At 38.8% G+C, this 16,239-nt stretch overlaps 1 protein-coding gene and 1 pseudogene across 1 annotated transcript in view; both read right to left on the bottom strand.

The window, feature by feature from the left end:
• The window catches only part of SNX2 (sorting nexin 2), a 53,599-nt gene extending 37,666 nt beyond the window's left edge, over window positions 1–15,933 (bottom strand). The window contains exons 1-2 of the mRNA XM_005557620.4: window positions 15,802–15,933; window positions 1,898–2,015 (exon numbers count right to left, since the gene is read on the bottom strand). Of these exons, the coding sequence (XP_005557677.2) occupies window positions 1,898–2,015; window positions 15,802–15,909 (226 nt within the window). The 5' untranslated portion in view covers window positions 15,910–15,933. The remainder of the gene's footprint in view (window positions 1–1,897; window positions 2,016–15,801) is intronic.
• Window positions 1,059–1,189, bottom strand: LOC123574308 (small nucleolar RNA U13; annotated as a pseudogene).
• Window positions 15,934–16,239: the final 306 nt, after the last annotated feature.

Genomic DNA, 16,239 nt, shown 5'->3' with positions numbered 1-16,239 from the left:
CACAGAATTTAGTATGGACTGCTAGGTAGAATAAAACACTATAAAGATTTTTCTGGCTGGGCTCAGTGGCTCACCCCTGTAATACCAATAATTTGGGAGGCCCAGGTGGGAGGACTGTTTGAGGCCAGGAGTTCAAGACCAGCCTGGGCAACACAGCAAGATCCTATCTCTACAAAACATGAATAAATTATCCAGGTATGGTGGCACATGTCTGTAGACTTAGCTACTTGAGAAGCAAGGGTGGGAGAATTGTTTGTGCCCAGGAGTTCGAAGCTGCTGTGAGCTATGATGGCACCACTACACACTCCAGCTTAGGTGACAGAGTGAGAACCTACCTAAAAATTGTTTTAATTTTTATTCTAACCAAGCTAAGTGGGCAAATATCACTGTATAGTGCTCACTTGGCTAACTCTTTGATCAGTTGTGCATACTGTCAAGAAAAAAAAAAAACCTCACATGTACACAAACACACACAGACACAGTTCTGTTGTTACAGTAAGGTTTAAACATGCTCATCTACATAGAAATCTGAGATTATTGGGTGAAGGAGTCTTTAAGAAAATGAATAATTTAAAACCTCTTTGTATGACCCTATACTATTAAAAGAATACACAGAATTTTAGATTAGTACTTGATAAGTAGAGAAAGAACTTGTGTCATATTTTAGCGTAAGATACAAATACCATGAAACAACTTTGAAAGATTGCCTGGAAAAAAGTCCACGAAAGGACATAGTAACAAATACTGTAATATTACAACTTTGGTTAACTGTGATTTTAACTCTAAGTTGTTAGGTGGCTTAAAATTTTAAAGAGAGAACATGATGGTGTGTGGTATCATACTTTTAATTTTGTGACACAATAAAATATGTGAATTCATCTGCAGTGACAACTTCTCATGGACTGAATCAAGGTGTAAATTATATGGATTTTTGTGATGGAGGATTGTATCTTCAAGCATGTTTGTACAAAAACACAGAATGGTTTGAATATTGAACCACTATGAAAGTTGAGAACATAATTATTCATTTTTTATCTTTTTTTCTTTTTCCTTTTTCATGTGAGATGGGTAATGTGCCAATACTATAGCAAAGTTTGAGGGAGGCACATCTCACAGATTAGTGTGAAGTCCCAATCTTGAGTTAAAATGTTTAGTGTGAAAATCCCAAGCTTATGAGCCACAAAAGAATCCATTCATATTAAGTTTTAACTCAATGAAAGTCAGTTTAGGTAAATTAGGCTATTAAACACATAAAATAAAATTTACCATTTTCATTTTTGTGTCATTAATTTTAAGGAAGATGTTGCTTTTTAATATTAAAACATTAATTTTAATTTTAAAGCAGATAATTGTTAAAAAGAGTCCTTTTTTCTTAAGTTAGGATGAACTACACCAAATCCTGCCCCTGTATCAAAAACAAATCCCTTAAGCATCAATTTATTCACCTAAAAGTGGGTCAAATAGAACAGATGGTAAATGGCACAGCAATTTATTAAAACAGCTTTCAAACATAAATATAGAATAATTTTTAAATCCATAGTTTAATTTTGCTTTGTGACAACTTGTAAGCAACAAAAAAGTACAATCATTGCTATTTCCCAAAGTATGAGTATCACAATCATTAGTCTTTTGCATCTAAGTACTGCCCCCAATCAAATTATAATATATAATTTATTCTCAAATGCTTACAGCCAGAAAGAACCACATTTTTGCTTCTCTGTGACAGTGCACATTTTTCATACAGTGATGTGACTGGAAATTCCCCATCCTTCTAAGTTGTTACAAGAGCTGCCACTAACACTTTACACAGAATTTCAGTTTTGTTTTAGATATTTTCTATCTAATAGAAAATATACTGCAATTGACCATTATTAAAAAATAAAGACATGACAATTACCTGCAAAAAGATCTTCTCTGTCATCATCTAATCCAACTTCTGTGGGTTTTGGGCCATTGGAGTTTGCACTAATATCTTCTGCAGGAAGACTGGCTGGTTCTGGAGATGATGGACTTGACTGTTACAAAAGAACAATAATAGGTAAAGGATTGGCATGTTTACCTGTTATAACTCTGTCACCATGTACTACAGAAATAGAACATTCTCTTGGTAAGAATGGAGGAAAGAACAAGAACAGCTATTTATATTTCCTCCTCTGAGAGTAAGAATGAACTAATAACACACTTTTAACTCATCATCTTTCTTAACAAAAAGTCACTTAAGATTTAAAAAAGAAAACCTTTTTTTCTTTCTATTTTTGAGAAAGGGTCTCACTCTATGGCCCAGGCTGGAGTGTAGTGATGTGAGCTTGGTTCACTGCAGCCTTGACCTCCCAGGCTCAAACGATCCTTCCACCTCAGCCTCCAGGGGAGCTGGGACTAAAAGTGTACATCACCAAACCTGGTTAATTTTTGTTTTTTGTTTGTTTGTAGAGATGGGGTTTCACCACGTTGCCCAGCTTGAACTCCTGAGCTCAAGTGATCCTCCCACCTCAGCCTCTCAAAGTGCTGGGATTGCAGGTGTGTGCCAACGCCCCTGGCCAGAAAACCTTTTCTAGTCATCCTTTTTAGAGGTACTAGTTTGTCATACTGTTATAATTAACAAAAACCAAATTTAATATTTTACACAGTCATATACAGCAGAACCAAAACCATATCATGTCCCTTGATTTTCAAAAATCCCTAATTTTGTTTTTGTTATTGATATGTTTGTTTTTTATCCTGGTGGAGGCAGATATACCCAAACACCAAAATTCCACGTGACTCAACAGATCCTGAAAACATGCTGCATGTCCAAGAAGTTCAAAGCACTGCTTTACTATAAGAGGAAAATTTACTACTAGTTGAATTAAGACCAATTATTCTAAAATTTCTATCGCATCAAACTGAAAATGTGACTTCTCAAGACATTTATATTTCATATAAGCTAATGACTATTCTTGTGCCTTTTTTTTTTTTTTTTTTTTTTTTTTTTGAGACAGAGTCTCACTCTATTGCCCAGGCTAGAGTGCAATGATGCAATCTTGGCTCACTGCAACCACCACCTCCACCTCCACCTCTCAGGTTCAAGCGATTCTCCTGCCTCAGCCTCCTGAGTAGCTGGGATTACAGGCATGCACCACCACATCCCGCTAATTTTTGTATGTGTGTGGGGGGGAGGGGGCAGGAGTGGGGGGCAGTCTTGTAAACTGAAGAATGTGGGGAAAATCCCAGAGAAAAACCTAGAGAAGGGGATCCCCTAATTCTGAGACTGAATGTGTGCAAATCTCAGGGTCAACCCTGAGCAGCACACTTGTAGCCAAACAGCACAGCAATTCTCACAGACTGGAAAACTCAATTGATACTTGGGTCACTGTCAAAGTCCCAGATTAAGACCTGAGTGATGCCTGCATGAGACAGACCCGAAGAAGCAAAAGCTTTGAAAACTGAACTGAGATTAGAACCACTGCCCACAGAAGGCAAAACAGAATTTATAATCTGAACCTAAGCAAGTTGATTGCCTGACAAAACAAAAAAATAAGCAAAAAATCCCAATAGTCTCCAAAGGATTATAACAGGATGCAGAGTCTACACAATATAACATTTTGGATGTTTAAGATATAGTCCAAAATTATTTGTCATAAAGAGTCCAAAAAATGTGACCAAATCTTAAGAGAAAAAGACAATCAACAGATGTCAACCTAGAAATAACCCAGATGTTGAATGTATTATTTTTAAAACTTTTAAAAGCATTTCTAACTATACTGTATGAAGTAAAGGTAAACATATCTGAAGTGAATGAAATGACAGCTATCAGCAAAGAAACAGAAGCTGCTGCAAAAAAAGAAAGCTGCTACCAAAAAGAAAAGAAAAGAAAAGAAAATGTTAGAACTGGAAAAAAAAAAATTACCTAAAACAAAAAGTTCACATAAGTGCAATAACAGAATGAGCTGTTACTGAAGAGAATAATGGGTTGTTATTGTTATTGACACAGCAAAGTTAGTGCAATTGAAAATAAATCTATAGAAAATATCCAATCTGAATAACAAAGATAACTTCTCCTGAGAAAAGAAGTTGAAAAAACGAACAAAGCCTCAAAGACCTATGGGAAAATACCAAAATGTTCCAGAAGGAAGGATGAAAGATTGTTGCAGAAGTACTTAAAGAAACAGCAGCTGAAATTTCCCGAATTTGGTGAAAGATATAAATGTACAGATTCAAGAAGCTCAGCAAACCTCAATGAGGCTAAAATCAAAGAATACTATGCCTACACACGTTAGATTCAAACTGCTGAAAACAGAAGCTATAGGGGAAAAAATATAAGCAGCTGGAGAAATGGATTTCTCATCAGAATTCACAAAGGCTGCAACGCAGTGGAAGAATACTTTCAAAGTGTTGAAAGATTTATTGACCCAGAAACCTATAAGCAGTGAAAACATCCTTCAGGACTGAAGGTGAAATAAAGTTTTCAGATGAAGTACAAATTAAGAATATTCATCACCAACAGATCTGCTCAAAAACTAATGCTGAAGGAAATTCTTTATGCTAAAAAGAAAAATTACAAGAGCAAACCTTGGGTAAAGGAAAAGCAACAAAAATGGCAAATATCTGAATAAATAAAGCAGATTATTTTTCCTCTTAAGTTAAAATAGACACGACCGTTGAAGTAAAGATTACAATACACATACAATACAGCTACAATACATGTAAACTATTCACAATGTATGATGTATTCTTATCATAACTGAATGCTCATATTGCTAATACCTTGGGTACTCATAGTTTTGACACCAGAAACAAAGAAAGAAAAACAAACATGTTTATATAACAAGAACAACCTTTTCACCTCATAGTCCAGAGCCCAAGAGCAGACTGCACAATGGGAATGATGTGGGCAGTGGGCAACTCAAGTAGAGGCTACCGGGGAGCAGTCCTATCACTATGGAGAGACTATGAGGAATCTACTTCCTTCGAGTGTCCAACAATCAGTAGCTTGGAGTGCCCTGCTCAACTGCCAGGGAGCTGTCACTCTTTTTCTTTCTTTTTTTTTTTTTGAGACAGTCTTGCTCCGTCCCCCAGGCTGGTGTGCAGTCATGCAATCTTGGCTCACTGCAACCTCTGCCTCTCAGGTTCAAGCAATTCTCCTACCTCAGCCTCCCAAATAGCTGGAACTACAGGCGCGCACCACCATGCCTAGTTAATTTTTGTATTTTTTGTAGAGACGGGGTTTCACCATGTTGGCTAGGCTGATCTCAAACTCCTGACCTCAAGTGATCCACCTGCTTTGACCTCCCAAAGTGCTAGGATTACAGGCGTGAGCCACCACACCCAGCCAAGGGAGCTGTCACTCTTTAAAGGTTGTAAAAACCTACTTATCTTTGTTCTGCCTCTCCATGCCTCTTCAGGTTCCTACTGAATAGGAAAAGAGCTGCTTTCTAATGGATGGAAAGGAATATGGAGAGTGACTGCCAAATGAGAAAGTGATGGTGGAAAAGAATACTGATGGCTTCTCTGCCTGTGGCACAGGTTCTGCATGATCAGAACTACAGTTGTCCAAGATATACAACTGAGTAGACATCTGTATTCTTAATAAATGAATATTCCTTTATTCCCCCACACCATCACCTGGTAGTAGCAGGATAAAAAAATTTAAGATTTTTTTGCTAGTATCTCTTCAATTAAAAAGTGGCACTTTGGATTCCAAACAAGATCAACAAGGACCACTAAAGCCTCCCTCCCCCACAGACTGACACTAAAAATTCTGGATAGAATACAAAAAGCAACAACATAAAAGTAAAAAAATAGCAGGCAGACTAAGGAGGGAGCCAAAATGCAAAAAATAGCCCATCCTTACAAGGATCCGTTTTGCCATTTTCTCCTGTATTCTGTCTTGACTTTTCCTGAGGATGGCGCCAACTGCAAAACTATGCTATTGGTGTGGGCAGCAATGACTTACAAGCATAAAGGAGGGAAGGTAAATGAACTATGTGGTTGTAAAGCTTAGCATTTTACATGAAGTATACTACTAACTCAGGTATGTATATTTTAAGCTGCAGGGCGACCACCAAAATATATATTTAAATATAATGATATTAAACAAATATCCAGTAGATAAAATGAAATAATAATAAACATAAAGTAATACACAAGAAAGGAGAAAAGGAAAAAACTGAGGAGAAAAACAGTAAGCAAATAAAACAGTAGATCTAATCTAGCCACATCAATAATTAAATAAATAGCCTAAACATACCCATTAGGTACACAGATGGCTAGACTGGATATAAAAATAACTACACATATGTTGCCTAAAAAAAACCTGCTTTAAAGACATATTAAATAAGTTAAAAGTAAAACAATAAAAAAGATATGTCATGCAGACGATCTACAAGAAAGCTGTTGTGCTAAACATCAGAGTGTGTAAACTTCAGAATAAGAAATATTATCATCAACAAAAAGGGACATTATATGATAAAAGGGTCAATTTACCAAGAAGACGAAACAATCCTAAGCATCTATGTAACAGAAGAGCTTCAAAATACATAAAGGAAAAACTAAGTGAACTAAAACAAGAAATAAAAATTAAAAATATACAATTACACTTGGAGACTTCGATACTCTTCTCTCAGTAATTGATAAAACAAGTAAATAGGTAACAGGCAAAGACAGAAAAGTATCAACCAACTTGACCTAACATTTATAGGACACTCCACCCAACAAAACAGACTACATACTCTTTTCAAAAGTACAGACAGAACATTTATCATAATAGAACATGTTCTGGGGCCATAAAGCAAACTTTAACAACTTAAAAAAATGAAAAGCATAAAACATTCTCTTACCATCACCAAATGAAACCAGAAATCAGTAATAGCTATCTGGAAAATCCTCACATTTTGGAAATTAAATAATATACTTCTAAATAACTCACAGGTCAAATAAGAGGTCACAAGGGAAACTAGAAATTATTTTTAAACTGAATGAAAGCAAAAACACAGTATCAAAATTTGTGGAATGTAGCCAAAGTTGTGCTTAGAGGGAAATACATAGCTAAACAGCAAGAGTAGGGAAAAAAGTCTCAAGACAATGATCCAAACTTCTACTTTAATAAGAAACTAAAAAACCAGGCTCGGTGCAGTGGCTCACACTTATAATTCCAGCATTTTAGGAGGCCAAGATAAGTGGCTCACTTGGGGCCAGAAGTTTGAGAGCAGCCTGGGCAACATAGCATGACGCTCCGTCTCTACAAAAAAAAAAAAAAATTAATAAAAAAAATTAGAAGAGCAAATTAAAACACAAAGCAAGCAGAAGAAAGAAAACAAAGAACAGAAATCAATGAAATTCACAACAGAAACAATAGGGGGAAAAAATCAATGAAAGCAACAGTTAATTGTTTGAAAAGATCCTAAGAGGATATCAAACCTCTACCAAATCAAAATACATAAACAAACAGACAGAAGATGTAAATTACCAGTATCATCAATAAAAAGAAAAGTTTACCCTCCACAAACTCCACAAACATGGTAATAGGATAAGTACTATGACAAACAGTATGCCCATAAATTTCACACTGAGACTGAATGGATAAATTCCCTAAAAGATACATACTTCCAAAGTTTACCATGAAGTAGTCCTGTATTTTAAAAATTGAATTTGTCATTAAAAGCCTTCTCACAGGCCGGGCACAGTGGCTCACACCTGTAATCCCTTCCCACAGGCGCGGTGGCTCACACCTGTAATCCCAGCACAGGCCGAGGCAGGTGGATCACGAGGTCAGGAGATCGAGACCATCCTGGCTAACATGGTGATACCCTGTCTCTACTAAAAATACAAAAAATTAGCCGGGCGTGGTGGCAGGCACCTGTGGTCCCAGCTACTCAGGAGGCTGAGGCAGGAGAATGGTGTGAACCCGGGAGGCAGAGCTTGCAGTGAGCCGAGATGGCGCCACTGCACTCCAGCCTGGGAGACAGAGCAAGACTGTCTCAAAAAAGAAAAAAAAAAAAGGCTTCCAACACACAAAACTACAATTCAGATGACTTCATTAGTAAATTCTATCAACATTTAGGGAAGATGTTAAGACTAATTCCATACAACCTCTTCAAGAATACGGAATAAGAAGAAACACTCGCCCAATCACTTAATGAAGATAGCATTTCTGATATGAAAACCAAAGACATATGAAAAAGAAAACACAAATATCTGTCATGAACATAGACATAAAAGCCTATACAAAATCTAGCACATTGCATCCAGCAATATATAAAAAGGATAAATACATTATGATTGTGTGGGGTTTATCCCAGGAATGCAATGCTGATTCAACCTTTTTGAATCAGTTTGAAAATCATTCTAAGGGTGGGGCTTAAAAAAAAAGAAAAAAATCAATATAATCTACCTTATGAATAAACTAAAGAAGAAAACTATATGATTATCATAATGCAGAAAAAGCATTTGTCAAAATTAACATCCATTCATGGATAAAAACTCTCAGAAAACTAGAAACAGAAGAGAACCTTTCACTTGATTAAGCTCATAAAAAAAAAAAAAACCTTACAGATAACATCTTATATCCTGAGATCAAGAGAAAGGAAAGAATATACACTATCACCACTTTTATTGAATATTACACTGGTGGTCCTACCCAGCCATTAGGACAAGAGAAAAAAAATGGTATAAAGACTGAGAGAAGGAAATAAAACTCCAATCACAAACAATATGATTATCTACATAGAAAATCATCGGACTCTACAAAAACATACTAAACCTAGTAAGTGTTTAGAACAGTTGCTATCATAAAGGGTCAACATGCAACCAAAGGGGAAATACAGAAAGAAACAAAAGCACTAAAAACTATGAAATACTCACGTACAGATCTAGCACATAACACAATATATGCTAGATCCGTGTGCTAAAAGCTACAAACATCAGTGAAAGAAAATCAAGTAAGATCTAACTAAATAAATAGAGAGATTATGCTTTTAGCTTGAAGGCTCAATACTGTTAATGGGTTAATTCTCCTGAAACTAATTTATTAATTCAACACAATCCCAATTAAAATCTCAGCAGGATTTTTCAGTAGAAATCGACAAGTTGATTCTAAAATTATAAGAAAAAGCAAAAGAACTAAAATAGCCAAGGCAAGTTTTAAAATAACAAAGTCAGAGGAGTCATTCGACTTGATTTCAAGATTCAGATTAAGTAATCATAACAGTGTAGACTGGGAAAGGATTCTCAATAGATGAATGAAACAATACAGAAATAGGTCAACCCACACATACATGGTCTGTTCATTTCTGAAAAAGACAGCCCAATAAAGAAAGGCTAGACTTTCAACAAATGGTGCTGGAATAATTAAATATCTGTATTTTAAAAAAAGAATGTCAACCCATATCTTACACAAAAATTAACTCAACATGAATCCTAAATGTACAATGTAAAATTATAAAACATTTAGAAGAAACTAAAAGCAAAACCTTTGTGACCGTGGGTTAAAGTTAGCAAAGGATTTCATATATGTGACATCTAAAATACTATCAATAAAAAAAGAAAAGACAGCTTTCCTTTACCAAAATGTTAAACATCTGCTCTGACAAAGATACTGTTAATCGAACAGAAACACACGTCACCAGGCAGGCATGGTGGCTCACGCCTGTAATCCCAGCAGTCTGGGAGGCCAAGATGGGTGGATCACGAGGTCAAGAGATCGAGACAATCCTGGCTAACACGGTGAAACCTTATCTCTCCTAAAAACACACAAAAAATTAGCTGGACACGGTAGCGCGTGCTTGTAGTCTCAGCTACTTGGGAGGTTGAGGCAGGAGAATCGCTTGAACTGGGGAGGCGGAGGTTGCAGTGAGCTGAGATCACACCACTGCACTCCAACCTAGCGACAGAGCGAGACTCCATCTCAACAAAAACAAAAAATAAAAACAAAAAAACAAAAAACACAAGTCACCGACTGCGGAAAAAAAAAATCAGAACATAAATAATTCTCAAAATTCAGTATTTTAAACGAGCAAAACAGGTCAGGTGCAGTGGCTCATGCCCGTAATCCCAACACTTTGGGAGGCCGAGGCAGGTAGATCACTTGAGGTCAGGAGTTCAAGACCAGCCTAGCCAACATGGCAAAATCCCACCTCTACTAAAAATACAAAAATTAGCTGGGTGTGGTGGTGGGCGCCTGTAATCCCAGCTACTAGGGAGGCTGAGGAAGGCAAATCTCTTTAACCCAGGAGGCAGAGGTTGCAGTGAGCACAGATTGTATCAACTGCACTCTAGCCTGGGCAACAGAGTGAGACTCCATCTCAAATAAAATAAAATAAAATAGGCCAGGTATGGAATAGGCCGGGCGCGGTGGCTCACACCTGTAATCCCAGCACTTTGGGAGGCTGAGGCGGGCGGACTGCCTGAGGTTAGGAGTTCGAGACCCACCTGGATAACATGGTGTAACCCTGTTTCTACTAAAAATACAAAAATTAGCTGGGCGTGGGGCCTGTAATCCCAGCTATTCAGGGGGCTGAGGCAGTAGAATCTCTTGAACCCAGGAGGTAGAGGTTGCAGTGAACCAAGATCACACCACGGCACTCCAAGCCTGGGCGACAGAGCAAGACTCTGTCTCAAATAAAATTAAAATAAAATAATAAGCAAAAGATGTAAAAGAACACATAACCAAAAAAGATAATATTCAGATGTTATGTACATAAAAAGATACTCAGCAACATTAGTCATTAGGGAATATATATTAAAGGCATGAGGTAACACTAAACACTTCTTAGAATGGCTAAAAGTCAGTGGTGTGTTGGCAAATGTTTAGCAATCAGATCTGCAGAGGAGAAGATCCAGATTTTTTTTTTTTTTTTTTTTTTTTTGAGACGGAGTCTCACGCTGTTGCCCAGGCTGGAGTGCAGTGGCGCGATCTCGGCTCACTGCAAGCTCCGCCTCCCGGGTTCCCGCCATTCTCCTGCCTCAGCCTCCTGAGTAGCTGGGACTACAGGCGCCCGCCACCGCGCCCGGCTAATTTTTTGTATTTTTAGTAGAGACGGGGTTTCACTGTGGTCTCGATCTCCTGACCTTGTGATCCGCCCGCCTCGGCCTCCCAAAGTGCTGGGATTACAGGCTTGAGCCACCGCGCCCGGCCAAGAGAAGATCCAGATTTTTAGCTTTTGCTGATTTCTGTGGTAGAGTTGGGAAGACGTACTTTCCACCATACAGACATAATTAATCTCAAGAGCATAGGTAATAGGGAAATATAGTAAAGGAATTAGTGAGGAGTTTTGTATATTTATTATTTTTACATATTTATAACATTAATAAAAATTTTATACATTTATAAACTTTACATATGTATATATTTAATTTTAAATTCATTGTATTTAACTCGTAATAATGGCGGTGTATTAACTAGTTCATAAAATTCCTAAAAATGTAACATGCAGTTCTTGTTAGCAAGACCAGCCTTAAGCTCACCATTGCCTAAAACTAAAACTGCTAATAACAAGTGCTGGCAAGGATATGGAAAAGCTGTCATTCTTAGTCATTATTGATGCAATGAAAAATGGTACAGCCACTTTCGAAAATAGTTTGGCAGTTTATTTAAAGTTAAGCTTATATTTACCACACAACCTAGCCACCTTACTTTGTATGTACGCTGCAAAACTGAAAACTCATGCTCACACAAAAGCCTATAAGTACACGTTTATATTGCTTTATTCATAAATACCCCAAACTGGAAACAACTGAAATGTCCTTCGGCTGATCAACAGACAAACTGTCATTAACAACTGATACACAGAACAAACTTAATGACTCTCAAATGCTTTATGTTAAGTTAAAGAAAGTCAAACTCTGAAAGTTTCATAATGTATGATTCCACCTATATGACATTCTAGAAAAGACAAAACTTTAGGCAGAAAACAGATCAGTGGTTGCCAGAGGCTGGAAAGAGGCTAAGAAAATCTCTTCAAGAAAAGTTGAGCATCCTCTCTCAAGCAACTTCATAGAATAACATATTTTTATAGGATCTAAAAATAATTCATTCAAAACTTCTTAAATTTAAAGGTTTCAAGACAAAGTCGTCAACTAGAATCATGCTTCTTCACAAATCTCTTTCTAGTAATTTTCCATGCTTAATGCATTTAAATACCTGTTCGCAAATTTTTCCCTCTGAAACATAGATAATTCATAATGAAATTTTCAAAAAATTCATACATTTAAAGTTGGAGGCCCAAGGATTAGAAAACAGAATTAAGAAAACAAGGCCGGGGACGGTGGCTCAGGCCTGTAATCCCAGCACTTTGGGAGGCCGAGGTGGACACATCACGAGGTCAGGAGTTCAAGACCTGCTTGGTCAACATGGTGAAACCTCGTCTCTACTAAAAATACAAAATTTAGCCAGGTATGGTGGTGTGCACCTGTAATCCCAGCTACTTGGAAGGCTGAAGCAGAGGATGCAGTGAGCCGAGATTGCGCCACTGCACTCCAGCCTGGGACACAGCAAGACTCCGTCTCAAAAAAAAAAAAAAAAAGAAAAGAAAAGAAAACAAGTTATATACACTTTTACTACCTGTTGTGTTAGAACAGCAGATATTAAACTTGTTCTCAGTTCCTCTTTGTCAAAAGTGTCTCTTGTCTTAATCTACTTTCTCTTGATAATTCTCAACCACTTTTAGGGCCTCAAAGATCATCTCCACGCAATCAAGTCACTCCAGTCTTCTATACTGTTTCTGTACCTTGTGCATATTTTAATTACACATATATCACCTGTTTCTGTACCTTGTGCAGATATTTAATTACACATATATCACCTGGTATGGCACGTATTTATTCACATGGTTGTATTATACTGACTTCTGTTGGTTCATACACTCCACTAGAGGAGGGCTAGATTTCCACAAAGATCCCGGTTTAGTGTTTTCAATAAATTTAAGATAACTCCCAAAGCTACATCTCTAGCCCATCCAGCATCCCTAGCTGCCTAATGCTATCTTCACTGATATAACATATCCTTAAGTGAAATAAACTTATTATTCCCTCCCCTAAGAATCATCTGAAGGGAGGCATTATAAGTATTCTGAATATTATCTTTTAATGTTATTACATCAGTTCTCTTTTCTCCTTTATTATTTGCACTTTCGTTCTTTAGGCCTTTAACCTCAGACTGTTTAAAGTGCCTCCAACTCAGAACAACACAACTGGGGCCTGTCAGGGGAGGATGGGAGAGCATTAGGGAAAAGACCTAATGCATGCTGGGCTTAATACCTAGGTGATGGGTTGATAGGAGCAGCAAACCACCATGGCACACATTTACCTATTAAGAAACCTGCAAATCCTACACAAGTACCCCAGAACTTGAAAAAATAAAATAATTTTTTTAAAAAAGTGCCTCCAACTCATCCCATTTTGGGAAACCAGTCTGGCAACCCTTCAAATGATTAAACTTATTTAAAAGTTTAAAAAGTTGATCTTATAGAAGTAGAAAGTAAGTGATTAGTAGAGTCTGGGAAGGGGCCAATAGTCAAAAATGGGTTAACACACAAAATTACAGCCAAATAGGAGGAATAAATTCTAGTGTTCTAGAACTGATGATCTATATCAGAATTACCCAGGGCCTTGCAACTCAATGTTGTCTATGGACCAGAGGCACTGATATCAGGAAAGCTTATTAAAAATGCCGAATATCGGGCTCTACTCAGTCCTACAGAATCAGAATTTGCACTTCAACAAGATCCCTATTTATAAAGTTGCAAAACACGGATCTGGAACACTTTATTAAACATGCTGTTTCCAGTGAGGCACAGCCATCTGCATTTTAAAGATGAATACTGTGGATACTCCGCCATACCACAGTTTGAGAAGCACTGTTTAAAAGAAAAGTGAAGCACTGAAAGAACGTTCCTTTAAAGCAGTTTTGGTATACTAGGAAATACTGCTATATATTCTTTCCAAATTTGAAAAGAAAAAAAAAAAAATCTGACTTTACAAATCTCATAGCCACACCACCTTCTGAAAATCAGTAACCTAAATGAGTATATTAAATAAGGGGCTGAGATGAACAATCAAAAACAAATGTGTTTACAACTTTCACGTGCGTTAACCAAGATAAATTATTCATAAACAAACTTTGCAGACTTACGGAAGAAAGGATATAACGCTCTGGTTTTTAAAAAGTTCCATTCACATGGGAAATACAGATTATAGTTCTTTTTACTCAACTCTAAAAGACCCCCAACAGAATGCTTAGCCTTCACAGTATTCTAGTTCACACTAGGGTCAATCAAGTTTGTTCTGATTCTCGCTGGTAGAAAAACTGTATCCTCCAAAAGGAATACAGGTCTTAGGATCCTGCAGACACTTTCAACACATGTACATGTTAAAGTAGCTGTATAGTAAGTATAAAGGGCTAAAAGGATACTAATCCCCAAAAACATATTCTGCAAAGTAATTTTTATTAATTTTAGGAGGTGCTGGTTTTAACTCAGGTAAACATTTACTATTAGGCTTGTGCAAAAGTAATTGCGGCTTTTGGCTATTAAAAGGGATGGCAAAAAACGCAATTACTTTGTCCCAACCTAATAAATACACATGTTCAAAATTTTGTAAGAGACACAAAGATGATCAGGAAACTAACACTAGCTGCAGGAAGCCTATAACCTGAGGGGACGTGGGGTTTGGCTGGGACACTGCACATGCAATTAGCAGAATGTGATCAGTGCTGAAAACGGTTTCCGGGTTTCCAATTTCAGGTAACTGAATTTCAGATAATGGATATTTTACAGTAATTTCCAATTGATTGGGTGCAGAGTTGAACAAGCCAACAAAGCTTATTAAAAGTACTTCATAAGCAAGTACAGCCCACGGTAAACAATCCTCTGGGAAATTTCGTACATTTTAATTCACATACACACACTTAAAATTAGGCTGTGAAGTGTGGGTGCTCTCATCAAACGCAAAGCAATTCAAATGTGAACTGGATATAGGAGGGCCCAATACAGTTAAGTTTACAGAGGGTGTTTCCTTTGACAAAAACAGGAACACACAGCTTCAGAGATCGCTGATCAAGCGAGAAAAGAGGAAAAAGGAGTGGACATCTGTTTCTATTTCTCCCTAGGTAACTTAGAAAAAAAAAACCACACACACACACACACACACAACAGCAGTTTCCTGGACTAATCCTGCCTTCAGTTTTACATTTTATAAACACTATGACCTTTTAAAAGTCTAGGAACTAAAGACAAACAAAAACAGGCAAACGCATTTACCTAATTAACAGTCCAAATCGAAAGCAGCTCCCTCAAGAGGAACCTCAGTCCGTGAAGAGCCATTCCTGGGAAAGGGCACCCATTCATTTCCCACAGACCCTCAGCCCCTCAGCGCTCACTTCACTGCACTCCCCTGGCAGCGGCACACCCTTCCTCGGGAAAGGAAAAGCGAGCACCTCTCCAAAAGGGCTACTGAAGCCCCCGGAGAGCTCGGTGGAGGTTTACTGGGATGCAGAGCAAGCCTTTTCCTGGCTTGAAGAGGAGGAAGTGCAAGTGACACCGAGGAAGGCCAGCTGAGCTGGGAAAGGGCCGCTGCCATTCTCAGTTCGGTCCCGGCCCCTCAGAGGATTAGGTCGGCACCCCCGGGTCGCAGGCTGCTCTCCTGAGGAGGCCTTGCGCTCAGCCCAAGACACAGACCTCTGACGGGCACCGGAGGTGGGGCTCGCGTCACAGGTGTCACCCCTAGACGGTCCTTGCAAACCCGGGGGGTGGGGAGGGAAAAGTCAGGGCAGGGGAAAGGTGAGACGAGCGACAGCGACGCAGCGCAGCACCCACAGCGACGCGCTCTCACCTCTAGGGTGGAGACAGTGCTGGTGAACAGGTCCTCTCCGTCCTCCAGATCCTCAAAGTCGGTGGGCTTCCCGTCCCCCAGCGGAGGAGGTTCCCTCTCGGCCGCCATCTTCGCTCTCCCGGACTACTGCGCGAGCTGGGCCTCGCGGACCCGTCACGTGAGCACGCACGGCTGGGCCCGCGCCGACCCGCCAGCTGCCCCGCCCCCGGCCGGCCCCTCAAGGCCCCGCCCAGCCGCGCTCGGCCCCGCCCCCGGCCTCTTGACAGCGCCCACCCGGAGCGCGAGGCTCTCGCCCCGCCCCTTTGTCCCGCCTCCTCTCAGCAAGTCCGGGACGTAGCCCTCTTTTTGCCGCCGACTTGCTGACCCGACTTATGTGACAGAATCTTGGACTTTATTACCACAGCACCTTCTTGGCGGGACTAGGCTAAATGACTTCTG

This window comes from Macaca fascicularis, chromosome 6 (genome assembly GCF_037993035.2).
Source record: "Macaca fascicularis isolate 582-1 chromosome 6, T2T-MFA8v1.1".
NCBI lineage: Eukaryota > Metazoa > Chordata > Mammalia > Primates > Cercopithecidae > Macaca > Macaca fascicularis.
Note: the sequence above shows the minus strand (reverse complement) of the source record. Positions and strands in the feature narration are given on the sequence as shown.